Here is a 27,317-nt window from a genome sequence, read left to right as displayed (position 1 = left end):
GCGCGCGCGCGTGCTGTGACAGTCGCCATTTTATTTTGAAAAATCCAAACCGAACCGAGGGAGAAAGCGACCTTTTATCCGTCAAGATTGGAACGAAGAAATGCGACGAAAATGATCATGCGCACGTAATTTTTTCCAGAATCGAGGTAACGCGTCTTCTCGCCGCGACAGGTTTTTCGGTACAATCTAACACATCCCTGAAGTTATGAATTGGTTATCATATGTTGTCTGCTCCGCAAATTTAACGTTAGCTCGTTAGCGTGTAGCTAACCTTGCTGTTTTTAACGACCAATAACTCTTAAAACCCCAACCGACCCTGCGAGTACTGCTACGATTACCCTTAACGGCCCGTAACAGCTCGGTGGATGCAATAATTAATATGAATTCTGAAAACTTTCTAATTATTACTTAATGCTCGTGGCTACATGGCCACAGCTGGAGTGATTTAACGTTAGACACCGAGTTTGCTGCTTTGCTCGGTTTCTCCAACCATATAAATGTTGATTGAGGCCCAGACGACAGTAGTGTAGCTGTTTGCAACCTGCATGGCTGCTAATGTTCACTAACACTGCTTTACTTTCACCTACGTGTGTACTAATAGTTTTTACTCGAATATCAGTGCGTTTAATGCGCATTTACACATAAGTAACATGTTGGTTGCCAGAGATTATCCATATTCATGCTAGAACTGTATGATATGGAAGCGTTTGCCTGCATTTTACTCGAGCTTATAGCGGCGTGAAGATGCACCAAAACTCTACGTTTCTAATATTAATGCCCAAAACAAACCAGCAGGCTGGTTCCTGTCAGCTAGATGCTCCGGATGAGCGTCGCGCAGCTCTCGGCAGCAGGCTAGTGTCGTCACCGTTCGAAACAATGAGGTTTAGGCTGTTAGCCAGCTCTGAATTAGCTCGGCTGCTGTTAAATCTGACAGAACTGGCTATTGAAAGGACAACGGGAGTTAATTTCGAGGTAATGCAGTAGATTAAGTGTTAAAATTGTATCTGAAGAGGCGTTTCAAATCATAATTAGGTAGATGTTAATAAATAAGGAGCAACTTGGATGGAAGATGAGTTAGCTGTAGGAATGCTAACATGCTAACGGTGTTGTCCACAGCTAAAATGGGAGTGTTTGATCGTTTTAAGTCGAACTGTTGTTGTTAGGAGTCGTTTCGTGAAAATAACACCAAAGTTACATAGTAGTAATAATAATGCAGGTTGATTTCTGCTTAAATTGAACGTTTTCGCCAGTCATACGTGTGGTTTTACGCTACTAGTGTTCGAACCCGAAACTGTAATTGTTTATTATAGCTTAAAACTGCCTTTAAGAGTCATTCAACTAATTATTTTGATTTGATCGTTTAGACTAAATGTTTCAAGAAAGTTGCTTCAGCAGGTAAATGAACACGCCTGCATGTTGTGGAAATCACCTTTGCTCGTATTAAGTTTCAAAACGTCACAATTAAAACATCTGTTTTCTCATAAATGTACTGAATGTAATGTGGCTTTAATGTACCGGCAACCACACGTACTAAAGGTTTATTTTCTCTGTTTGTGCGACCCTTCAACTTTAGTCAAGGCCTGTGTGTGAGAGTCTGAGTGGGTATGACTTCCGGTTTTGCAGCTGTACCGTTCAGGTCCCCTCAGCGAGTTAAAACAAAGTGACTTACATTATGGAACTGGAGAGTTGTACCCTTTTTAAGATCTAAATTGGTACAATTTACTGTTACATTGTAGTGTTTTATTGAATTAAGTTTTAGTGTGTTTAATGTTTTTAAAGGGACAGTTCACCCAAAAATGAAAAATGTAATTTACTCTCCCTCATGTCGTTCCAAACCTGTATAGGTGCGTCCTATTCAGTATACATAAGCTTGCATGCCATTTTTAGTAGAAATGGTGTAATAAGTGTTTACGCTTAAAAAGTGTGGAGTGTTGGATACTTCATGCACTCAACTGTCGGAGCGTTCCTTATGTAGGGAAATTTTGGCTATGGTTTCTAATGACTTCAATGATATGGACAAAAAAAAAATTTGTATTCCATTGTAGAAAGGAAGGTTTGGAACGAGTAAATAATGACATAATTTTTATTTTTGGGACAAATTAATTATCACTTAAAAGTGTGTTATGGAAATCTTGGATGTTTTATGTGCCAATGGAAAATTTACTGTGTTGTCACTTGAATTTGCCCTTGCTAATTGATTTTAATCGTTGTTTGTCCAGATGTTACACTAAGAATTACACTGAAGGACGTTACTTGGAATCAGCATCCACCCAGAGACTTGGCTTGTTGGACACCGGACACTTTTCACCCCTTTTGGGGGGGGGGGGCTGACAGAAGTAACCTATCACTGAAGTGACTAAAGGGGAATAATGGTGATTTTGCGCCGGGCTCGGCCGCCTGCTTCCGCCCCAACCAGCAATGAATCTTGACTCGCTCTCGCTGGCTTTGTCTCAAATCAGCTACCTGGTGGACAATTTAACTAAGAAAAACTACAGAGCCAGCCAGCAGGAAATACAACATGTGAGTTCATGGTGTTTTGGTGTCATTAAATAGGGTTGGGTAACGAAACCCGGTACCAGTATAGCACCTGTACCTATGTAACCGGTATGTACTAGAACCGAATCAGAACGCAGATTTTGGTGCCTCATTTCGGTGCCATGCCTGAGCTATCGCTTGACATATTTGTCCTCTGGTTCTCCAAAACGGACATAAGAACCGCACGTGAAAAATTATTTCCCGACTGAGAAAATGCACAAAATTGAACTCAAGTCGGAAAGCTCTAATAATACAAATCCAACAAATCTTTGTAGTAATGAGTGTTCATGTTGTTTTCACATTCCGACTTAAAAGCACAACTCAGTAAATGAGAGCATCTGAGGAGTGCGTGAATGCCGTAATTACTCTTGCTCTGATGGCAGCAGGTAGCCTTCCGTTAACTAAGCTAAACATGCTTAAATTAAAATGCCTAAAGCTAAACTTCCATTGTATTCAAATTTCTAAACCTGTTGTCCAACAAAAGAGAACATTATAACCTTTTTACTCCACAACACCAGTCAAATGCTTCCTTTTGTGATCTGATGTTGTTTCTTGTCACAGAATGAGGCAGAAAATGTTCCATAGGCTACTTTTAAAAGAATACATCGATTAGCAATGGATTATAAATATACTTAATTATTATGAAAATACCAGATGGCTTGAATAACATCAATAGACTATATTGTCACAGTCGAGTGTTTGTCGTTGTTTTATCATTCAAAACGTTTATATGTTTTGTTTACTCCGTTAACTTGTAGCTATAATAGCAATGCCTCTGTCCATATAAGGGATTTCCTGAGTTTCGCTACTTCTGTGACTGCATATGTGGATTTTCTGTGCAAGGGCGCCCTCTGGTGTCCAGTATGAATGAAACGGACACGTGCAAATGGCCAATTCATCATGTTTTGGGGATTTTTTTTTATAAAAGTATCGCCGGTATTAAAAAAACAAACAAACGATACCCAACCCTATCATTAAATATGCTTAGTTCTCTAAATTTCATAATTTCATGTAAGTCAGCATTGCTAGTTACATCAAGGAACTGAAGACACTGACAATTTGATGCATCACTTTTCCTCAGATTGTGAATCGTCACGGCCCTGAGGCAGACCGGCATTTATTACGCTGTCTCTTTTCCCATGTGGATTTTAGTGGCGATGGTAAAAGCAGTGGCAAAGATTTCCACCAGGTAATAAATGTAGTTTTTGCTTTGAAAATTGACTTTTTATCAAAAATGGTAGTTTATTAGTTTCAGAATTAGTTTTAACGTTTTATTACCCATCTCTTTTTTGCTTCAGACACAATTTCTGATCCAGGAGTGTGTGTGTCTTATTACGAAACCAAATTTTATTTCAACGCTTTGCTACGCCATTGACAATCCCCTGCACTATCAAAAGGTTTGTTGATCTGCCTTTCAAATTATTTAACCTTTTTGTATTCAAATTTGGCAGTTTTGTGATTAAGTGCTTGTTTGATACATTGAGTTCATTAGTTGCATGTCTGCTTGTTTGTAGAGTTTGAAACCATCACCTCATTTATTTACTCAGCTGAGTAAAGTTCTTAAGCTAAGCAAGGTTCAGGAGGTAGGCATAAAGTTTTCCAATATATTCTAAAATAATGTCAAAAATTGTGAGAATGGCTGTTTAAAAATGTACGTGATTTTGCTAGGTGATTTTTGGCCTTGCTCTGTTGAACTCCAGTAACGCAGACCTCCGAGGGTTTGGTAAGTGTTCACTTCCTGACTCTTAATTTGTTTTCCGTTTCACTTCTGCAGCATTAGGCCCTGTCCACACGAACGTGGTTATTTTCAATAAAGCAGCTTTTTCTATGCAGTTTGGCCGTTCGTCCACACGCAAACACAGCACCAGGTCACTGAAACCGAACATTTTTGAAAACTCCTGCAAGTGTGAAGATTTTCAAAAACTTCGGTTGCAGTGTAATCGTGTAGACAGCGAAACCAGTTTTTGGCTTGTGACGTCAGCATGCACTGTTATCTACGACTACTGGAAATTTTTTCAGGCTTCTGATTGACCAACATGGCTTTACGGTTGATTATATCACCACCTGTTGGTTTGGCATGCTCTTGACAGTGCTTCATAGCATGCATTTGCGTTTTCTTATGGATGGAGATTTTTTTTAAAACGAAAGGAGGAAAAACTCTGTTTATAAAAATACCCATGTACGTGTGGACATGGCCTTAGATTATCTGTGAAGACTTTCGGTTCAAACCCCTGTAACTTTCTTTCACAGCTGCTCAATTTGTGAAGCAGAAGCTCCCTGACCTCCTCCGCTCGTACGTGGACGCAGACCTCGGAGGTAATCAGGAAGGTGGCTTCCAGGACATTGCCATAGAGGTTCTGCATCTGCTCCTCTCCCATCTTCTGTTCGGCCAGAAGGGCTCGAGCGGAGTCGGACAAGAGCAGATTGACGCGTTCCTCAAAACACTGTGCAGAGGTTAGTGGAAAAATCCACTAAATAATTACTACTTACATGTTATATTTGTCTAGTTCTCCTGATGGGAATTGGTTCTCATGCTGTGCTCTAGAGTCATTTAGTCCCGTGTTTTTGTTTGTGTCCCAGATTTCCCGCAGGAGCGCTGTCCTGTGGTGCTCGCACCACTGTTGTACCCTGACAAACGGGACATTCTCATGGACCGGATCCTGCCAGACTCTGGAGAATTGAACAAGACCATGATGGAGAGTTCACTTGCTGACTTCATGCAAGAAGTTGGCTATGGCTTTTGTGCAAGGTATTAACAGCTTAAATGGGGGAGAAAGCACCCAAAAATTTAATTTTTGTCATTTACACATCTTCATGTTATTTCAAATCTGTATGCTGTTCCTTGTTGGCATGAATGTGGTCAATGTATAGAAAATAAATTCTTCTTTTGAGTTATATGGGGAAAAATCTAAATGACAGTTTTAGTTGAATATAACCTGAAAGTGTACTATTGATGCTCTAAATTTAAAGGGATTCCCATGATTTATTGATTTGTGTGTTTTCCCAGTCTTGAAGAGTGCAGGAACATAATCCTGCAGTATGGGGTGCGAGAGGTGACAGCCAGTCAGGTGGCCAGAGTGCTGGGCATGATGGCCCGCACTCACTCTGGGCTATCTGATGGCATCGGCCTGCAGGTATGTTGTTAACTATAACTGTTAAAATAGTTTCTGTCTGGGCCTGGTTTTGGTTCTTTTGGAATTGTAATGTAACAAAGGCTGCGTTTACACTGGCACAAAAAATCCGATCTTTCGCTCACATCTGACACCGATCGGAATTTGTTGTACACGTGTAAACACAAAAACCTGCACGAGATCCGATTTTTTTGCATCTGATCTGAGCCACTTCCAAATGTGGATTTTAATCGGATACAGATCTGATATCTGGACATCCGACCTACGTCTAAACACACACATCCGGTTCTCCACAGAACTCCCAATGCGAGGGCGACACGTTTGCTCATAAAGATTTTTAATGGCGTTTTAATGCCGGCGTGCTGTATGCGCTCACATTTTATTGAGGTGGAAACTTTTTATAGGTAAGAAATTGCACATTCAGGAGCTGGTTTTCAACCCCCGCCCCGTGAATTTTGAAAATACAACAGCTAAAAGCTACATATATTTCTCAGCAATGAGGTGATAACTTTGATAATGATAGTGATAAGGTGATAATGTTTGCAATGCTTCACAATCGCTCGCTCGCACGTGGGTGCATGCATGCGTTCGTTCTCTCTCTCTCTCTCGCTCTCCTTCGAATTAATTTCAATAAATATTATCTTTATTTCACTAAAGAAGTCTACCTCTAACGAGCTGTAGATAAAATAGTCTAACAAATTTAAATTACAATTATTTTCGGGTCTTTATCCGTTCAGTCAGATGTTGTGCTGCAAAACATCCATGACAGCCGTTGTCCATGCTGGCAAATAATAATGGCCATTCGACGTGAATTATATAAATAATTTTAAAAGCATGGCCATTTAAAACCCGAGGGTCTACCATGTGCATAGTAAAGCGATCACTGCAGACAATCCTTTTGGGTGGGAATTAATGTAAACAGATATCGGATGATACCAGTCGTGTCTAAAGTGAATGTAAACAGATGTGCCAAAAAATCGGATATGGTCAAAAGATCGGATCCTCTCCCTCATGTCGTTCCAAACCTGTATAGGTGCGTCCTATTCAGTATACATAAGCTTGCATGCCATTTTTAGTAGAAATGGTGTAATAAGTGTTTACGCTTAAAAAGTGTGGAGTGTTGGATACTTCATGCACTCAACTGTCGGAGCGTTCCTTATGTAGGGAAATTTTGGCTATGGTTTCTAATGACTTCAATGATATGGACAAAAAAAAAAATTGTATTCCATTGTAGAAAGGAAGGTTTGGAACGAGTAAATAATGACATAATTTTTATTTTTGGGACAAATTAATTATCACTTAAAAGTGTGTTATGGAAATCTTGGATGTTTTATGTGCCAATGGAAAATTTACTGTGTTGTCACTTGAATTTGCCCTTGCTAATTGATTTTAATCGTTGTTTGTCCAGATGTTACACTAAGAATTACACTGAAGGACGTTACTTGGAATCAGCATCCACCCAGAGACTTGGCTTGTTGGACACCGGACACTTTTCACACCTTTTGGGGGGGGGGGGCTGACAGAAGTAACCTATCACTGAAGTGACTAAAGGGGAATAATGGTGATTTTGCGCCGGGCTCGGCCGCCTGCTTCCGCCCCAACCAGCAATGAATCTTGACTCGCTCTCGCTGGCTTTGTCTCAGATCAGCTACCTGGTGGACAATTTAACTAAGAAAAACTACAGAGCCAGCCAGCAGGAAATACAACATGTGAGTTCATGTTGTTTTGGTGTCATTAAATAGGGTTGGGTAACGAAACCCGGTACCAGTATAGCACCTGTACCTATGTAACCGGTATGTACTAGAACCGAATCAGAACGCAGATTTTGGTGCCTCATTTCGGTGCCATGCCTGAGCTATCGCTTGACATATTTGTCCTCTGGTTCTCCAAAACGGACATAAGAACCGCACGTGAAAAATTATTTCCCGACTGAGAAAATGCACAAAATTGAACTCAAGTCGGAAAGCTCTAATAATACAAATCCAACAAATCTTTGTAGTAATGAGTGTTCATGTTGTTTTCACATTCCGACTTAAAAGCACAACTCAGTAAATGAGAGCATCTGAGGAGTGCGTGAATGCCGTAATTACTCTTGCTCTGATGGCAGCAGGTAGCCTTCCGTTAACTAAGCTAAACATGCTTAAATTAAAATGCCTAAAGCTAAACTTCCATTGTATTCAAATTTCTAAACCTGTTGTCCAACAAAAGAGAACATTATAACCTTTTTACTCCACAACACCAGTCAAATGCTTCCTTTTGTGATCTGATGTTGTTTCTTGTCACAGAATGAGGCAGAAAATGTTCCATAGGCTACTTTTAAAAGAATACATCGATTAGCAATGGATTATAAATATACTTAATTATTATGAAAATACCAGATGGCTTGAATAACATCAATAGACTATATTGTCACAGTCGAGTGTTTGTCGTTGTTTTATCATTCAAAACGTTTATATGTTCTGTTTACTCCGTTAACTTGTAGCTATAATAGCAATGCCTCTGTCCATATAAGGGATTTCCTGAGTTTCGCTACTTCTGTGACTGCATATGTGGATTTTCTGTGCAAGGGCGCCCTCTGGTGTCCAGTATGAATGAAACGGACACGTGCAAATGGCCAATTCATCATGTTTTGGGGATTTTTTTTTATTTTTTATTTTTTTAGTAAGTAAGTATTGGTTTAGGCACCGGAACCATTTTAAAAGTATCGATTTGGCACCGGTATTAAAAAAACAAACAAACGATACCCAACCCTATCATTAAATATGCTTAGTTCTCTAAATTTCATGTTAAATATTAAGTCAGCATTGCTAGTTACATCAAGGAACTGAAGACACTGACAATTTGATGCATCACTTTTCCTCAGATTGTGAATCGTCACGGCCCTGAGGCAGACCGGCATTTATTACGCTGTCTCTTTTCCCATGTGGATTTTAGTGGCGATGGTAAAAGCAGTGGCAAAGATTTCCACCAGGTAATAAATGTAGCTTCTGCTTTGAAAATTGAGATTCCTTGTCAAAAATGAAAGTTCATTAATAGTTTCAGAATTTGTTTTAATGTTTTATTTCCCATCTCTTAATTGCTTCAGACACAATTTCTGATCCAGGAGTGTGTGTCTCTTATTACGAAACCAAATTTTATTTCAACGCTTTGCTACGCCATTGACAATCCCCTGCACTATCAAAAGGTTTGTTGATCTGCCTTTCAAATTATTTAACCTTTTTGTATTCAAATTTGGCAGTTTTGTGATTAAGTGCTTGTTTGATACATTGAGTTCATTAGTTGCATGTCTGCTTGTTTGTAGAGTTTGAAACCATCACCTCATTTATTTACTCAGCTGAGTAAAGTTCTCAAGCTAAGCAAGGTTCAGGAGGTAGGCGTAAAGATTTCCAATATGTTCCAAAATGTCAAAAATGATTGTGAGAATGGCAGTTTAAAAATGTACTCCCTTTCGCTAGGTGATTTTTGGCCTTGCTCTGCTGAACTCCAGCAACGCAGACCTTCGAGGGTTTGGTAAGTGTTCACTTCCTGACTCTTAATTCATTTTTGGTTTCACTTCTGCAGCATCAGAGATTCTCTGTAAAGGCTTTCGGCTCAAACCCCGGTTGCTTTCTTTCACAGCTGCTCAATTTGTGAAGCAGAAGCTCCCTGACCTCCTCCGCTCGTACGTGGACGCGGACCTCGGAGGGAATCAGGAAGGTGGCTTCCAGGACATTGCCATAGAGGTTCTGCATCTGCTGCTCTCCCATCTTCTGTTCGGTCAGAAGGGCTCGAGCGGAGTCGGACAAGAGCAGATTGACGCGTTCCTCAAAACACTGTGCAGAGGTTAGTGGAAAAATCCACTAAATAATTACTACTTACATGTTATATTTGTCTAGTTCTCCTGATGGGAATTGGTTCTCATGCTGTGCTCTAGAGTCATTTAGTCCCGTGTTTTTGTTTGTGTCCCAGATTTCCCGCAGGAGCGCTGTCCTGTGGTGCTCGCACCACTGTTGTACCCTGACAAACGGGACATTCTCATGGACAGGATCCTGCCAGACTCTGGAGAATTAAACAAGACCATGATGGAGAGTTCACTTGCTGACTTCATGCAAGAAGTTGGCTATGGCTTTTGTGCAAGGTATAATAACATCTTAAATGGGGAAGAAAAAAAAGTTACATTTCTGTAATTTACACGTCTTCATGATATTCCAAACCTATGTGCTGTTCTTATGGGGATTCTTTACAAGTTTACATTAAAAACACACGAGTTACAAAAACAGTCAGTTATGTCTGTGAATGTAAACAGCTGGGAAATAAATTGCATGTTTGTTTTAGATCTGTGTGGCAGCAGCAATATACAGTAAATAAATTGATAAAGCCACTGCTCTGTTGTCTCCTCTGAGGCTGGGACTCTAAATAGTGTTCTGTGCTCGTCTGTGCAGCCAAAGACAGAACAGTTAGCATGTTTTGCTTAAACGTTCGCCATGGCATTAGAACTAATACACTGTTGTCGCTTGCGAAAACACAATAACGGCACCTTGGGTGTAAACTTACAGATTAAGGGGCAGTAATATTATAATGAGATCCCTTTGCCACGTCACCAAGGGAGTGAAATCAGACGCACTCGGTTTCTCAGAAGCTTGCAGAAAAAGGCTTCCCAAAACAAAGTTTCTGGATTAATGCACTGGGGACCTGATTGTAGCTCTTAAAACCTGGAAAAGTCCGATTTTCATGATATGTCACCTTTAAAACTTACCATTGACATGTTCGCCATGGCATTAGAACTAATACACTGTTGTCGCTTGCGAAAACACAATAACGGCACCTTGGGTGTAAACTTACAGATTAAGGGGCTGTAATATTATAATGAGATCCCTTTGCCACGTCACCAAGGGAGTGAAATCAGACGCACTCGGTTTCTCAGAAGCTTGCAGAAAAAGGCTTCCCAAAACAAAGTTTCTGGATTAATGCACTGGGGACCTGATTGTAGCTCTTAAAACCTGGAAAAGTCCGATTTTCATGATATGTCACCTTTAAAACTTACCATTGACACAAACAGTCATCTCTACTGCCTTTTCTTTTGCATTTAAATCTTTATTACAAGCAATCCCGCGGTTCATAAAGTACTTTGTTTTCCTACCTCCACGAGTGCCATGCCATCTATTATTGCCTTGTTTATCTAAAAGTGCTCTTTTCCTTTAAACCTAGCCAAAAAGCCATATGTGTTGACTGTGAGAAACAGCAGACTTTATGCATTTATGGTGTAATTACTAAATTTTAGTTTTCATATTTACCGCAAAACATGCGCTGTCACTTTAGTTCAGCACGTGCCGCAAACTCGGTGTGGAGTCATTCGCTGCACTGCTGCAGACTGCTTATGGTACGCACTGCTGGACCGCAACCGTGTGCAGTGTGATCGCTTTAAAATCTGTTATCATGAGCGCGGTAAAAATACGCACCACATAGGCCAACGCACTGCGAACGGAGTATGTGTGAACCTGGCATTATGTTTGTGCGCTGCGAGTGTGCATGAGCGCACAGTCTCCAGGAGAGTGCGCGAGCGCTGAATGGTTAAACACTGGCAAGAATGAAAAAGAAATGCAATTGTCCGTAGAATATTCATACTGACAAACCTAGTGACTTTTTTTGATAAACCTTAGCTATGGTTCAGTTGGAAGATTTCGCCAGTCTGTCGCTTACTGATTGTTTGGAATTATAAATATGAGCATAGTTCGGCTGTTAATATCGCATGCACTTTTTTGTTTGTTGTTTTTTTTTAGTTTGTTACTCAGATGCAGGCAGTGCGCTGCATGAGACAAAGTAATATAGCCAAAACAGCCGCTCTTTAGTGTAGATGCATGTTGATTTTATCAGACGATGCCGCAATTATAAATGAGTGACTCCTGGTTAACATGTATTAAAAGGGGTCGTGTTTAGTCACTATTTAGTGTGGTATTTTTTTTGACAATATTTACTCATCATGACAGTAAAATAGGGCATTCTAAGTCAATATACTGCAGTATTTACTCTCTTAATCAGTAGAAAATATGGTTAACAACCGGTCATGCATGGGGAAAAAAAATACCGTCATGTACCGTGAAACTGGTAAAATTTTGAAAAATATTGTGATATACATTTTTGGTCATACCGCCCAGCACTACATTGAGCATTATATTTATTTCACCCGTGCCGGACAGAGACTGAGACGGTGCCGCTGCATGTCGTGCCAAACCTCTCGCGGCAGGCATTAACAGCTGTTTATGAGTTCGGCCTTTATAGAGATCGCCGATCAAACATCCCAAAGCGATTATCGCCCAATAGTGATCGGTAGCCGATCAATCGGAGCACCCCTAATAAGAAATTCTTCTTTTGAGTTGCATGGGGAAAAAATTACAACAAATTTACTTGAATAACAGCCTAATGTGTATTATCAATGCTGTTCATTTAAGGGGATTCCCATGTATTTATTGATTGATTTTGTGTTTCCCCAGTCCTGATGAGTGCAGGAACATAATCCTGCAGTATGGTGTGCGAGAGGTGACTGCCAGTCAGGTGGCCAGAGTGTTGGGCATGATGGCCCGCACTCACTCCGGGCTGTCCGATGGCATCGGCCTACAAGTATGTTCCCTGCAGTGTTGTTACTGTTGACTGTAATTTTGAATATAGTGAATTAAAAAATGTGTGTTTCTGGTAATGATGATAAAGTAAAATAAATAAACTGTAATCAAAATTAGAAATGTTGGTATGGCATGAGAATAGGTTTGTTAATCTATATATAATATAAAATGACAATAGAACAAAATTATTAACATTTATTTTAAAATTAAAATGAAAACTGTAAAGTTAATTCAAAATATTAAATACCATAATAGTATATAAATAACTAAAATAACACTAGTTGTCTGTCTGGGCCTGGTTTTAGCTACGGAACAATGTTTGAGTTAAAGTATTAGGGTGTCTGAACAGGTTTGAATAACTAGTTTGTCTTTTTATTTGTAGTCCATCTCAAATCCAGTGGGCGGTGGGATCTGGAGTGATGGGAAGGACAAGAGTGACGGCTCTCAGGCTCACACCTGGAATGTTGAAGTTCTAATTGATGTGGTCAAAGAAGTGGTAAGGCTCTGTTTGTTTTAGATGCATTACCGGATCAAATGTTAGTTAGCAGACCAAAACTTAATTTGTTTAACTGCTTGTCCTTTTCAGAACCCCAATCTGAATTTCAAAGAGGTGACCTATGAGCTGGACCACCCAGGCTTCCTGATCCGTGACAGTAAGGGGCTTCAGATAGTGGTCTATGGGATCCAGAGGGGTCTGGGAATGGAGGTGTTCCCGGTGGATCTCATCTACAGACCATGGAAGCATGCAGAAGGACAGGTAGAAAAAAGTCTTGGTTTGAAAATTGAGTGTCGCCAAATCAGATTAAACTTTTTTTTTTTTTAGAACTTTGCATTGGAAATGAAGTAGCATATTGAAGTCCTGCTCTTTTGTGTTCTCCAGCTGTCATTCATTCAGCACTCGCTGATGAGTCCTGAAGTGTTCTGCTTTGCCGACTATCCCTGTCATACTGTTGCCATTGACATACTGAAGGCCCCGCCTGAGGATGACAACAGAGAAATAGCCACATGGTAAGTCTTGATCAATTTAAGACTATCTAGTTGTTCTAGATTCTCTGTCTGTATGTTTTATATCTTCTCCTTTTGCTTTGGTCAACAGGAAGAGCTTGGACCTAGTGGAAAGCCTCTTGCGCCTCTCTGAAGTTGGGCATTATGAACAGGTGAAGCAGCTCTTCAGCTTCCCCATCAAGCACTGCCCGGACATGCTAGTGCTGGCACTTCTGCAGATCAGCACCTCCTGGCACACCCTGCGTCATGAGCTCATCTCTACCCTCATGCCCATCTTCCTGGGCAACCACCCCAACTCTGCCATCATCTTGCACTATGCCTGGCATGGACAGGTGGGTGAATTTGACAACCGTTTGAAGAGTCCCAAAGTTCTTTTGTGGTGTCACTTTGTACTAATATGTGCCTGGGTTACGTTTCCAGGGCCAGTCCCCCTCCATCCGCCAGCTGATCATGCACTCTATGGCCGAGTGGTACATGAGAGGAGAGCAATACGACCAGGCCAAGCTATCTCGTATCCTGGATGTGGCTCAGGACTTGAAGGTACTTGTCTCCTGCCCCTGCTGTCATGAGGAGTAGATAATAGGATTAGGGACTGAGAACCAGTTCTTATATAAAAAAAAAAAACTACTTTAACATTTTAAATGCTCTTGTTTTTGTGCATTGCAGTCTCTATCGATGCTGCTGAATGGTACTCCATTTGCCTTTGTTATTGACCTTGCTGCACTTGCCTCTCGCCGTGAATACCTCAAACTTGACAAATGGCTCACTGACAAAATACGAGAGCATGGGGTAAGTGAGCATTCATATTTTCAGTACTGTTCAAAAGTTTGAGGCAGTTTATTTAAATCTATTTTTAAATGTAATTTATTTCTGTGTTGGCAAAGCTGAATTTTCAGAAGCCATTACTCCAGGTTTCAGTGCCACATGATCCTTCAGAAATCATTCTAATATGCTGATTTGCTGCTCAAGAAACATTTTCTTATCAATGTTGAAAACACTTGTGCTGTTTAACATTTGAATAAAAACCATGATACTTTAGTTTGTTTTTTGTTGAATATTTCAAAAGAACAGCATTAATTTGATTTGAAAGAGTAATGTTTTGTAACATTATAAATGTCTGTTAATTTTTTAGGTTTAATTTGTCCTTACTGAATAAAAGTATTCATCTTTAAAAAAAATAAATAAATCTTACTGACCCCAGACTTCTGAACAGTAGTGTATTTTGAGTTCTAAGTAAATGTACGTGGACACTGATGTGTCCTGTGTTTGTCCATTAGGAACCATTCATCCAGGCATGTGTCACATTCCTGAAGAGACGCTGTCCCTCTATCATGGGTGGTTTGGCCCCAGAGAAAGACCAGCCCAAAAGTGCTCAACTTCCTCCTGAAACACTGGCTACCATGCTTGCATGTCTGCAGTCTTGTGCTGGGTGCGTATATAGAAGTTTTGCACGTTTTTATGCATTTTAGGAAATGCTTGGGTTGAAGTTAAACACTTGGTTTTGTTGGCTTCTTTGAGCAGGAGTGTGTCTCAAGAGCTGTCAGAGACAATCTTGACTATGGTGGCCAACTGTAGCAATGTGATGAACAAGGCCCGGCAGCCGCCACCAGGAGTCTTGCCAAAGGGACGAGCTCCCAGCACCAGCAGCTTAGATGCTATCTCACCTGTGCAGGTAACTGTGGCTTTACCTGCTCAATAAGATGGCAAGTCAGTGTCATGACTGCCTGAACTGTATTCTGGTTGTGTTGTACTCAAATCTGTTCTGTTGTATTTCAGATGGATCCTCTCTCTGCGATGGGCTCTTTGAGTCTAGGTGTCACGTCCACCTCCCACACCCCGAGCATCCAAGGATTCCCCAGCCTGCAGGGCTCTGCCTTCAGTAACCCCCAGTCCCCAGCCAAAGCCTTCTCAAACCTGCCCAACCCGAACCCCAGCACAGCTTTCCCAGGAATCAACCCCCTCTCTTCTCAGCTCCAAGGTACCATGAGACTTTAATGGAGTTAGAAACTCTGATCTAGAACCTAGTGATGCTGTACTGTTTTTCAGTTTATTTTCAATTACAAATGCATTAGAAGTTTCTTGAATTGCTTCTCTAGGTCCTCTGAGCACAAGCTTGACTGGGATTGGCTCAGGTTTGGGCATGCCCGCCGTCAGCAGTGACCCCTTCGGCACTAGGAAGATGAGCACACCGGGGCTAAACCCGCCCACCTTCCAGCAGAGTAAGATGAAGGCCTATAAGTGCCAGGCGCCTCAAGCTGTATTTCCTCTCAAAACTGGCACTTAGAGCCTTACAAAAGTCCTTTTGACACGTATTTCAGAGACTTTTATTTCTGTCATTTTCATCTCTGAGCCAAAAATGTCATTAGAACCGAAGAGGAAATACAGGTCAGTCTACATTACTGCAAGATGTTCTTGGCAACCAGATTGGATTTGTGTGTAAATGTTTTCTTCCATCAGACATATGAAGGAAAACAAACTGTTTGCCTGGAACTTCTGTTTATTTTATTTTTTTCAGAATTTGCGCTTTAGTCATCGCATTTTGCAATTTGCATTTTTTTAAAAATGAAATGATTTCTAAATGCATAAAGTGCTGTAACAGTTTTTCCCCCCTTTGTTATAGCTGACCTCTCTCAGGTGTGGCCCGAGGCAAACCAGCACTTTAGTAAGGAGATAGACGATGAGGCAAATAGCTACTTCCAGCGTATCTACAACCATCCGCCGCACCCCACAATGTCCGTGGATGAGGTGAGATGGACAGAAGTAACAGAGTAGAATGGTGCTTTTGTTCATTCTTAATACCTTAACGCTAATTTCTAAGATACAGCTTTCAAATTCATAGTCATTCTTTCAATATAGGTGCTGGAAATGCTGCAGAGATTTAAGGACTCAAACATCAAGCGAGAACGGGAAGTTTTTAACTGCATGCTGAGGAATCTGTTCGAGGAATACCGATTCTTCCCTCAGTATCCAGATAAAGAACTGCACATCACCGCTTGCCTCTTCGGGGGGATCATTGAGAAGGGCCTGGTCACGTACATGGCGCTGGGCTTAGCTTTACGATATGTCCTGGAAGCCTTACGCAAACCTTTCGGATCAAAGATGTATTACTTTGGGATCGCTGCACTAGATAGATTTAAAAATAGGTACTGCCAGTAGTGTGTCTTTGTTTCACAGCCACCAAACAAAAGATTTAATTTATATCTTGATATACTGAATTTTTAAATCTGAACCACTCTCTTCCACAGACTGAAGGACTATCCCCAGTACTGTCAGCACTTGGCGTCAATAGCCCATTTCCTGCAGTTTCCGCACCATTTACAAGAGGTAACCTAGTTTTTCATTTTATCTTGGTCATGCCCACAGCATTTTCCTGTAATATCTCACTCTACACTAGTTTGTTAAACATTCAGCTAAGTAAGTCTGCTTTGTATGTTGTTCATTTTCTGTGAATAGTATATAGAGTATGGCCAGCAGTCCAGAGACCCTCCTGTGAAGATGCAAGGCTCCATTACTACCCCTGGCAGCCTGGCTTTAGCCCAGGCTCAAGCTCAGTCTCAGACCCCCAAAGCCCCACAACCTGGCCTGGCCAGCACCTTAGTGACCACAGCCACCACAACCACCACCGCTGCCAAAACCACAATCATCACGAGACCTACAGCTGTTGGACCGAAGAAAGACGTGCCAGTGAGTGAACACAGTCCAATAGTACATTTCGGAAAATGACAATGGAATAGTGACTAAGATGGACCCATCTCTGTGGTATTTGATGATTTAAATTCTTTCACAGCCTTCAATCAACACCACAAACATTGACACCTTGTTAGTGGCTACAGACCAGACTGAAAGGATCGTTGAGCCCCCAGAGAATGTTCAGGAGAAGATTGCGTTCATCTTTAACAACTTGTCCCAATCAAACATGACCCAAAAGGTGATTGTTCTTACAATCTATATCTTTGGCATGTTAAGTTATATATCATAAGTTTGTGCTTTTACCTTCTAAATCATCTTTTGCTGTGTTTTTGAAGGTGGAGGAGCTGAAAGAGACTGTAAAAGAAGAATTCATGCCCTGGGTCTCTCAGTACCTGGTTATGAAGCGTGTCAGCATTGAGCCTAACTTCCACAGCCTGTATTCTAATTTCCTGGACACACTGAAAAACCCAGAGTTTGTTAAGATGGTTCTCAATGAGACGTACAGAAACATCAAGGTAATATTCTTGAAATATAACATTATTAAAGTCACAAAATCTAAGTAACCTATATTATGATGACTTGATGTTGTCCCATTTTGTTTCTCAGGTCCTTCTTACCTCTGATAAGGCAGCTGCTAACTTCTCAGATCGATCACTGCTGAAGAATTTGGGTCACTGGCTTGGAATGATCACCCTAGCTAAAAACAAACCCATCCTGTACACAGTGAGTTAAATTTTATTATCCATCACCTGAGCTTGAAATGTTTGTAGAAGGATCCAATTCATTGTTATACCTGCTGTGTAACTGCATTAATGTTTTGCTTTTATAGGACCTGGAGCTGAAATCGCTCTTGCTAGAGGCTTATGTGAAAGGCCAACAGGAGTTACTGTATGTCGTCCCCTTTGTGGCCAAAGTCTTGGAATCAAGTCTGCGGAGTGTGGTAATAATCATGCCATTTTCTCTCCCAATTTTGCTGTCAGGTGTTGAGTGTGGGCCAGTTTTGCAAACATCAGGACATAACCTCTTTTAACAATTGGTGCCCTGTTTTGTAGATCTTCAGACCGCAGAACCCTTGGACCATGGGCATCATGAATGTACTGGCTGAGCTCCACCAGGAACATGACTTAAAGGTTAGTCACTTCTCATTGACGCTAAACTTATGGTACATAAGCTTCCAGTGGAGTAGTTTTCACTCAGTCCCATAATTCTTTACAGCTTAACCTCAAGTTTGAGATTGAGGTGCTCTGCAAGAATCTGTCTTTGGATATCAGTGAGCTGAAACCAGGAAACCTACTGAGAGACAAAGAAAAGCTGAAGAACTTGGAGGAGCAGCTCTCTGCACCAAAGAAAGAGACCAAGCCTCCTGAAGAGCTGCTTCCTATAGTTACAACAGGTATAACACTAAAACAGGCACGTTGTAAGGTGGATGCTTTTTCCAGTTTTCCGTTTCCTGTTTAACCAGAAGTAGATCCTGTTCCATTTACAGCTGCTCCCTCAACTCCAGCCACCACCACGACCTGTACGGCCACTGGGCCGCCCACACCACAATTCAGCTACCATGACATCAATGTGTACGCCCTGGCTGGCCTGGCTCCGCACATCAACATCAATATTAACGTTAGTCTCTCTCTCTACCGAGACTTTTTATTACCTTTTAACTTTTTATTTTCAAATGTTCTCATTTCTTTCCTCGTTTTATTTTTTGTGTGTAGATCCCACTACTGCAGGCCCACCCTCAGCTGAAACAGTGTGTAAGACCAGCAATTGAGCGTGCTGTACAGGAACTGGTGCACCCAGTGGTGGACCGATCCATCAAGATCGCCATGACCACCTGTGAGCAAATAGTCAGGAAGGACTTCGCACTTGACTCTGAGGAGTCTCACATGCGTGTGGCCGCCCACCACATGATGCGTAACCTGACTGCCGGCATGGCCATGATCACCTGCAGAGAGCCGCTGCTCATGAGCATCGCCACCAACCTGAAGAACAGCTTTGCTGCAGCTCTTAGGGTAGGGAAATATTTTCGACTCAATCCTGACACACAAAATCAATACATTTTCAGCATTTTGACTCACTGAGCATGTCCATTTCAGGCTCCCACACCCCAGCAGAGAGAGATGATGGAAGAGGCAGCTGCTCGCATCGCACAGGATAACTGTGAGCTTGCTTGTTGCTTTATCCAGAAGACAGCAGTGGAGAAAGCTGGACCTGAGATGGACAAGAGACTAGCAACTGTGAGTCCCTGCACACTGTCCTAATTATTACACCAGTTGAGGAACAGCTGCTTGTGATATGTAGCGTGGTCATGTAATATCATACAGCCAAAAAAAAAATATAAACTGATTTGGACACAATTTCTGTTTTGCAGGAATTCGAGCTGAGGAAGCACGCTCGCCAAGAAGGCCGTCGCTACTGTGACCCCATGGTGCTCACCTATCAGGCGGAGCGCATGCCAGAGCAGATCAGACTGAAGGTGAGAGCTCTTTGCAAACTCTCATTGGGTCGATGATTTAGTATTCTGTATGACAATGTTTGATTCTGACTTGCTGTTTTTTTCCAGGTTGGTGGAGTAGATCCTAAACAGCTGGCTGTTTATGAGGAGTTCGCCCGAAATGTTCCAGGCTTCCTACCCAGTAACGACTTGTCTCAGCCCACTGGTTTCCTTGCCCAACCAATGAAGGTACAGACCCTAAAATCCTTGTAGAGATCGTCTTTGGTTGTCACATTGGTTAAGTAACTCAAAGGTTATCTTTTCTGTATTGCAGCAACAGGCATGGCCCACTGATGACGTGGCTCACATCTACGATAAGTGCATTTCGGACCTGGAGCAGCACCTGCACGCAATTCCACCTGCGCTGGCCATGAACCCGCAGACCCAGGCCATACGCAGCCTTCTGGAGGCCGTTGTATTGGCTAGGAACTCCCGTGATGGCATCGCTGCCCTGGGCCTTTTGCAAAAGGTTAGAGACGCTCTGGGAGAAAAACCTCAGGACAGCCTTATATGGCAGTGTTGTTCATTCCTGCTCCTGGAGTACCACTGTTCTGACTTTAGCTTCAATCTTAATTAAACGCACCTGAAACAGCTTCTAAGGGTCTTCAGGATCACTAGAAATGTGCAGGATTGCACATCCCTGCTATATGATCTCAGCATAAATCTAACAAATCTCTTTTGTCCTCCACTCAGGCTGTGGAGGGTCTGCTTGATGCCACCAGTGGTGCTGATCCTGATCTGCTGCTGAGCTACAGGGAGTGCCATCTGCTGGTGCTGAAAGCCCTACAGGATGGTCGTGCCTACGGCCCACAGTGGTGCAACAAACAAATCACCAGGCCAGTACTACATCTGTGGCGTAAACTTATTTGTCACAAGCATAGATGGGTCTCAGAGATCCTAACCTTTTCTTCTATGCCCCTGGCAGATGCCTGATTGAGTGCAGAGATGAATACAAGTACAACGTTGAGGCCGTGGAGCTCCTCATCAGAAACCACCTGGTCAACATGCAGCAGTATGACTTACACCTGGCTCAGGTGAGGAGAGTGGCTCTAGGATTTAAAAGGAAACTGTTGTGAATGAGCGGATTCTTACACTAGTGTGTTTTCAGTCCATGGAGAACGGGCTCAACTACATGGCCGTGGCATTCGCCATGCAGCTGGTGAAGATCCTGCTGGTTGACGAACGCAGCGTGAGTCACATCACTGAAGCAGATCTCTTCCACACCATTGAGACCCTGATGAGGACCAACGCTCACTCCAGAGCAAATGCTCCTGAAGGGTAAGACATCTGCTTATGTTGCTGGCCCTGCAACAGAATGTCTGTTTTGTTACTGAAAATTTAAGTTACCTGAAATTACTTCTGTGGAACCCCTAGTTTGCCCCAGCTGATGGATGTTGTCCGCTCCAACTACGAGGCCATGATCGATCGTCACCATGGTGGGCCGAACTTCATGATGCACTCTGGGATTTCTCAAGCCTCTGAATACGATGACCCACCAGGCCTTAGAGAGAAGGCAGAGTACCTGCTGAGAGAATGGGTCAACCTGTACCACTCGGCAGCTGCAGGAAGAGACAGCACCAAGGCATTCTCTGCGTTTGTTGGCCAGGTTAGCAAGAACACTTAAAATACAAAAGTTTCTAGTCCCAGGTTGGTTTTTCTTAAGGCTAGAATTGACCTGCATTATTTCATTGTCGCACATGCCTTTTCTCTCACAGATGCACCAGCAGGGCATCCTGAAGACCGATGACCTGATCACTCGCTTCTTCCGGCTGTGCACAGAAATGTGTGTGGAGATCAGTTACCGTGCTCAAGCTGAACAGCAGCTTCCAACCACCAGCCCCGCCATTATCAGGGCCAAGTGCTACCATAACCTGGATGCTTTTGTTCGGCTCATTGCGCTTCTTGTCAAACACTCTGGAGAGGCCTCCAACACAGTCACCAAAATCAACCTGCTCAACAAGGTTGGAATGCTTACAATGGTGACTTCAATCAAGATCTCAAAAAAAAATAATGCTGCTTTTCTTTTTGGAATGCTTACAATGTTGACTAATCAAGATCTCCAAAAATAAATGATGCTGCTTTTCTTGTCATGGTGCAGGTTCTAGGCATTGTGGTGGGTGTATTGATCCAGGATCACGATGTGAGGCAGACAGAGTTCCAGCAGCTTCCGTACCACAGAATCTTCATCATGCTCCTGCTGGAGCTTAACGCACCAGAGCATGTGCTGGAGACCATCAACTTCCAGACGCTCACTGCCTTCTGGTAAGCAAATCGTTTTAATGTGCGGTCACATCTATAATTGTTTGGCAAATTTTCACAGGTGAAATCCAGTTGTTTAAATAGGACCAGCGAGTTCAAGTTGGTCATGCGGCTTTGTCGCATTTACCAATAGAAACCTGCTTGGTTTGAGAATGACTTTTGTGTGAGCTCTGCCTCATACATCACTACTCTATTGACAAATAATGGACCTTTTTTGAGAAATTTCAAAGAAATGTTGCTAATGTGCCTGCACCTTTACTTTGGTGATCAGTCTTTGAACGAGTATTAAAGGACAATGTCTCTTTTCAGCAATACCTTCCACATCCTGAGGCCGACTAAAGCACCTGGTTTTGTCTATGCTTGGCTGGAACTCATCTCACACCGTATCTTCATTGCCAGGATGCTTGCACATACCCCACAACAGAAGGTCTGTGTCTGTTGCATGATATGTATCGGGTGTCCAATTCTTCTCCAGGAGGGCAACTTCCTGCAGATTTTCGCTGACCCTAATTAAACACCTGAAACAGCTAATCAGAGTCTTTAGGATCATTCAAAACTTCCAGGCATTTGTGTTGGAAAGTGGCCCCCCAGGAGCAGGATTGGACACCCTTTGTCCGTCCTCATCCTATATTCATACCAGTGAATCGCTGACTACTTTCTGTGCCTTATACATCTCTTTCCTCTTTTGCAGGGTTGGCCAATGTATGCCCAACTGCTGATAGACTTGTTCAAATATCTTGCACCCTTCCTAAGGAATGTTGAACTCAACAAACCTATGCAAATTCTTTACAAGGTAATAACAGTCTTGCCTTCGAAAGCCTGTCTCGTGGTTCTTCAGCTCAGTTTGTGACTTGCATTGTTTTTCTCTCTATTCTCCAAGGGAACACTTCGTGTGCTGCTTGTCCTGCTACATGACTTCCCCGAATTCCTGTGTGACTACCATTATGGCTTCTGCGACGTCATCCCGCCTAACTGCATCCAGCTGAGGAACCTGATCCTGAGTGCCTTCCCCCGCAACATGAGGCTTCCAGACCCCTTCACCCCTAATCTGAAGGTAGAGAGTCGTACATAACATTTGATATCAGATGTGATGCATTGGGGTTTAGTATGTAGCTATAACTTCAAGTACGCTTGTGGTTATATTGTGCCAGGTGGATATGCTGAGTGAGATCAACATTGCTCCCCGCATCCTCACTAACTTCACCGGTGTGATGCCGTCCCAGTTTAAGAAGGATCTTGACTCCTACCTCAAGACCCGTTCTCCTGTCACCTTTCTTTCTGAGCTGCGCAGCAACCTGCAGGTAGGGGGCGCCACTCTGAATCACAACAGACTCTTTTGTTCATCTTTTTATTTGTAATTTGACTTTTGGTCTTTTTTTTTCTTTCTTTCTTTTTTCTTTTTCGTTTAATAGTAAAAACTATCCAGAGAGGCTAATTTTACGGGGGGTTTTTCGAGTCTGATCATTAAGTTGATGGATTCTAAACTAGAGATCGACCAATATATATCGATTTACCAATATTATCCCGATATTGAAGCATTCTACCATAATTGGATATCGGTTTTGTAATATCGGATTCACCGATAAACGCCGCCATCTTGTGGGTGATTTGAGAATTGCGTGCAGGATCGCCATTGCAGCGCGTCTGAGGGGAGACGAGACCACAACAACGGCGTGGTGCAGGTACTTGATTTGATGTAGTTAGTCAACTTTATTTAACATAACAGCCATTTATGCACAAATTAGATGCCTTACATAAATGCCTGATAATGTAGTTTATGCAGCTTGGCTCAAATAGAAATAGACCAACTCAGAGTCATGTAAAATAATCCGTCAAGTCCTGTCCCAGTAAAGACGTAACTTTGCCTAAATTAAATAATATGCAGCCATGAATGAGCGCATGTTGGAAGTAAAAGTGCTGAATTGAATTCTCTCTCTCTCTGTTGTCTATGCTCATCGTTAGTCTCGTGAAGTCGGAGTCACGTAGATAATCCGACAAGATCCTCTCCCAATAAAGACATAACTTTGCATGAGTTAAATAATACAGCCATGAATGAGCGCATGTTGGAAGTAAAAGTGCTGAATTGAATTCTCTCTCTCTCTGTTGTCTATGCTCATCGTTAGTCTCGTGAAGTCGGAGTCACGTAGATAATCCGACAAGATCCTCTCCCAATAAAGACGTAACTTTGCATGAGTTAAATACAGCCATGAATGAGTGCAAGTTGGAAATAAAAGTGCTGAATTTACTTCTCTCTCTCTCTCTCTGTTGTATATTTTCTCATCATTAGTCTGGGTGATGTGGTTAATGCTCAGGAAATGCTCCAGCACGGCCACCGCATATAACTTTTAACAAGATTCACTTGTTTTAAACACCCTAAATTGTATTAAGATTTACTATATAACCATTATTTCGCTAATAAACAAAAAAAATACTACTTTTGTTTTGTTTTGTTTGTTATATTCCAGATAATATTATTCAGTGAATTAACATTATCCAGTGAATTATTCTTGACTCTGTAGCTATTAAACATCTTATAAACCTACTAAAACTGTAGTTTAAAATGAAGTTGATATGACTCCTGTCCTTTGTATTTTCTCCATTTGAAAACATTAGACATTTTACATTTATTTTTCTTATTGTTAATATTAGTGTTGTTGATGCTTTTTATAAATAAAATGTTTTTTTTATTGTTGTAATATGAAGATTAAATTTAACATGAAAGAATGCTAATTTCTAACACTTGGGGGAAAAAAAAGACTGACGAGGAAAAACCAAAGTGAAGTATGTTCTTCACTCAGTCATTTATTTACTTTATAACAGTAAATAAATATTGGTTCTGCATATCGGTTATATCAGGCACACAAACATGCAAATAATTGGTATCGGTTATAAAAAAAAAATCAATATCGGTCAATCACTATTCTAAACCCTTAAATTTAGATAAATTTTAATGAATGTTTTCATTCAAATGCACTCTACCTCAGGTGTCCAACGAGCCAGGCAACCGCTACAACATTCAGCTAATCAATGCTCTGGTGCTGTACGTTGGAACCCAGGCCATTGCCCACATCCACAACAAGGGCAGCACTCCCTCCATGAGCACCATCACTCACTCGGCTCACATGGACATCTTCCAGAACCTCGCAGTTGATCTAGACACTGAGGGTGAGGGGAACATTTTTTTTTGTTATAAATTTTTATATCTCTAGTTTTAGTTCACATTGTGACTTGTTTTCCTCCTCCCAGGCCGCTATCTGTTCCTGAATGCGATAGCCAATCAGCTGCGTTATCCAAACAGCCACACACACTACTTTAGCTGTACCATGCTGTATCTGTTTGCCGAGGCCAACGCTGAAGCCATTCAAGAGCAGATCACCAGGTATGGCAGTGAATTTTATTACTTATATCTGTCTAAACTCTTAGTAGTGTTTACTACCATTTAAAATACATACTGACAAGAATGATTGTGATTATTTGTATGGATACTATCATTTTTTACATTTTCAATCTTTGCCCAACCAACCCAGAACAGGCTGCCTAAGAAATTTAGCTATTAAAAAATTACTAAAATAATTAAGAATTCAGGAACTTTACAATAAGGTCCCATTAGTTAGTGTTAATGCATAACTAAAATGAACTAACCATGAGCTGTTCATTTATTACATTTATTAATCTTTGATAACATTAGTTGATAAAAAATACAGCTGTTCATTGTTACTTCAGGTCTATTAAATGTTATATACAGGTTTTTTTATAATGTATTAGTAAATGTTGAAATTAACATTTCTAAATGCTTTAGAATTATTTTTAATTGTTAATTTCCGGTAAGTAATGTTAACAAAACAGAACCTTATTGTAAAGCTTTACCAAAAATGTAATTAAAATGTAATGAAGTTTACTTCCATTAAGTGCTATACTTGACTATAGGTTCTTGTCTATTGGCTTATTAATGTCATTGAGATACTATTAGTTTTAGTAATTTGTCATTTTTGTTTAATTTAGTTTTAATATATCAAGTTACACACCTAAAATGAGAATGTTGCCTGGCAACTAGCTGAAAAAGTTTAATTTCTAAATTAATTTGTTCATGTGTATTTTGAAATAACACTGTTTTAAATAACTGTAACAACCCTGGCTTACTCGTGTCACGCAGGGTCCTGCTGGAGAGGCTGATTGTGAACAGGCCACACCCGTGGGGTCTGCTCATCACCTTTATTGAGCTGATCAAGAACCCTGCCTTTAAGTTCTGGAGCCATGATTTTGTGCACTGTGCCCCAGAGATCGAGAAGTAAGGGAGCCAACATGACACATCTTTCTGCAATTTTTACAACAGAGAAACTGCAGCGTCTCCATGTTTTTTTGTGTGCAGGTTGTTCCAGTCGGTGGCTCAGTGCTGCATGGGGCAGAAGCAGGCCCAGCAGGTGATGGAGGGAACAGGTGCCAGTTAGGCTGCAGGAACTGTTCCTGTGCCGAGAGAAAGCTTTCCCTTTCCCAACCCTTCATTTGTCCCACCAACACCCTGCACGTCTGATCGACACACAGCCGGCACTGGATTCCCGCTCACCTTCCACTGGGCAGCATCTGACCCGAGTTTCTTTTTGGTTTTCTTTTTTCTCCCTCAAGTTAAAATGTTCAATGTAAATATTAAAAAGGGACATTTAAGAGCAGATTGAGTTTTTTTGTTGTTTTTTTGGTCAAAGGTGAGGCACACGCTTGGGCACATTTCACTCCTTGCTGTTTGGCTTCCCCTAACTCTCCATAAATTATTTTTTGCCTTCAAGATGGATTGACTTTTGTTTGGAAGCTTGGTAGTAGTGGCTAAGGAAGCCGTCTTGTTTTATTTATTTTTTTTTATGGTTTTTAAGGGGAGAGCTATCAGTGTGGTGAGCTGATAGGATCGGACAGATGTCCTGGACTGCAGGGGGAGTCACTAGTTTGCACCTGTGAGGAAACAAATCTTGGGTTGGAGGTTCTCCCTGGCACTTGTACAATTGTGGAAATATTCAGAAATTTGTTGGTAAATTGGATCTTCGGAGTTTGTACAAAGATTCAACTTGCAGAACAAAAAGGACCAATACAGCTCATTTTGTAAGGATTTCGAATGTTTTGTAAATGTATTGGTCCACGTGTTGTATTTTGTAGTACTTTGTAGTTGCCTTTAGTTCCGCTACTTATTTCCTGTATGTATGCATTCTGTAGTTACCGCATTAAACACTTGAACTGCAACTTCGCCTGTTTGTCGTTTCATTTGCATTTGAAACCAATTGAGTTGTATGGTTTAACATTATTTGATCAATTTCTGGTCCCTGTCGACTATTTTAAACATTTAGCATTCAAGTGACAACATTTTTTTGTGTCACTGACCATTCAGATGAAGACGATATGAATTTTGTTTACAGATAGTTTTTTCATACTCTAAACAGAAACACTGTTCAAGTCCTTTTGGAAAGCTCAAAGCATAATTTTGACTTGCGTACAAGTGGTTTTGCTTTTTTTTTTTTAATGGATTAGCTGGATGTTTTTTCCATGCATTGACAAAAATGGGAAGCATACTGTAATTACAGTATGTAGTTGTGCACGCATTTGATGCTCCTGTAAAGCAATACGGAC

At 41.4% G+C, this 27,317-nt stretch overlaps 1 protein-coding gene across 8 annotated transcripts; it reads left to right on the top strand.

Annotated features, from left to right (window-relative positions):
* Positions 1 to 26,933, top strand: LOC107575087 (CCR4-NOT transcription complex subunit 1-like). Of its 8 annotated transcripts, none has more exons than XM_016261540.1 (49): positions 1 to 146; positions 2,220 to 2,520; positions 3,617 to 3,724; positions 3,834 to 3,932; positions 4,050 to 4,118; positions 4,204 to 4,258; positions 4,786 to 4,989; positions 5,116 to 5,284; positions 5,543 to 5,669; positions 12,645 to 12,758; positions 12,849 to 13,019; positions 13,143 to 13,270; positions 13,359 to 13,599; positions 13,688 to 13,807; positions 13,934 to 14,056; positions 14,545 to 14,696; positions 14,789 to 14,939; positions 15,044 to 15,245; positions 15,364 to 15,486; positions 15,888 to 16,012; positions 16,124 to 16,410; positions 16,513 to 16,591; positions 16,721 to 16,951; positions 17,055 to 17,195; positions 17,293 to 17,472; positions 17,564 to 17,680; positions 17,787 to 17,897; positions 18,010 to 18,087; positions 18,173 to 18,350; positions 18,444 to 18,574; positions 18,670 to 18,966; positions 19,051 to 19,191; positions 19,326 to 19,430; positions 19,518 to 19,637; positions 19,723 to 19,917; positions 20,142 to 20,284; positions 20,374 to 20,482; positions 20,557 to 20,726; positions 20,814 to 21,054; positions 21,164 to 21,427; positions 21,547 to 21,710; positions 22,017 to 22,134; positions 22,399 to 22,500; positions 22,588 to 22,761; positions 22,859 to 23,008; positions 24,692 to 24,872; positions 24,954 to 25,086; positions 25,861 to 25,995; positions 26,077 to 26,933. In XM_016261540.1, the coding sequence occupies exons 2-49, from the start codon at positions 2,419 to 2,421 to the stop codon at positions 26,153 to 26,155; spliced, it is 7,137 nt and encodes a 2,378-aa protein (XP_016117026.1). In that variant the 5' UTR covers positions 1 to 146; positions 2,220 to 2,418; the 3' UTR covers positions 26,156 to 26,933. The 8 variants fall into 8 exon arrangements, with proteins under 8 accessions (XP_016117026.1, XP_016117032.1, XP_016117012.1 ...); XM_016261546.1 differs by having other exon boundaries at positions 18,426 to 18,574; positions 20,823 to 21,054; positions 21,164 to 21,409; XM_016261526.1 differs by having other exon boundaries at positions 18,426 to 18,574; positions 20,823 to 21,054.
* The last annotated feature ends 384 nt before the right edge of the window (positions 26,934 to 27,317 follow it).

Source organism: Sinocyclocheilus grahami, unplaced genomic scaffold (genome assembly GCF_001515645.1).
Source record: "Sinocyclocheilus grahami isolate Dianchi unplaced genomic scaffold, SAMN03320097.WGS_v1.1 scaffold31.1, whole genome shotgun sequence".
NCBI lineage: Eukaryota > Metazoa > Chordata > Actinopteri > Cypriniformes > Cyprinidae > Sinocyclocheilus > Sinocyclocheilus grahami.
This window is presented reverse-complemented; position numbering and strand designations above follow the sequence as displayed.

What these genes read in the sequence shown, in the direction of transcription:
- LOC107575087 (XM_016261500.1), top strand. Translation starts at nt 2,419, where the DNA reads ATGAATCTTGACTCGCTCTCGCTGGCTTTGTCTCAAATCAGCTACCTG. An exon ending in ATGACTTACACCTGGCTCAG is followed by an intron (nt 20,483 to 20,556) that starts GTGAGGAGAGTG and finishes GTGTGTTTTCAG; the next exon opens with TCCATGGAGAACGGGCTCAA. An exon ending in AGGTTGGAATGCTTACAATG is followed by an intron (nt 21,428 to 21,546) that starts GTGACTTCAATC and finishes GTCATGGTGCAG; the next exon opens with GTTCTAGGCATTGTGGTGGG.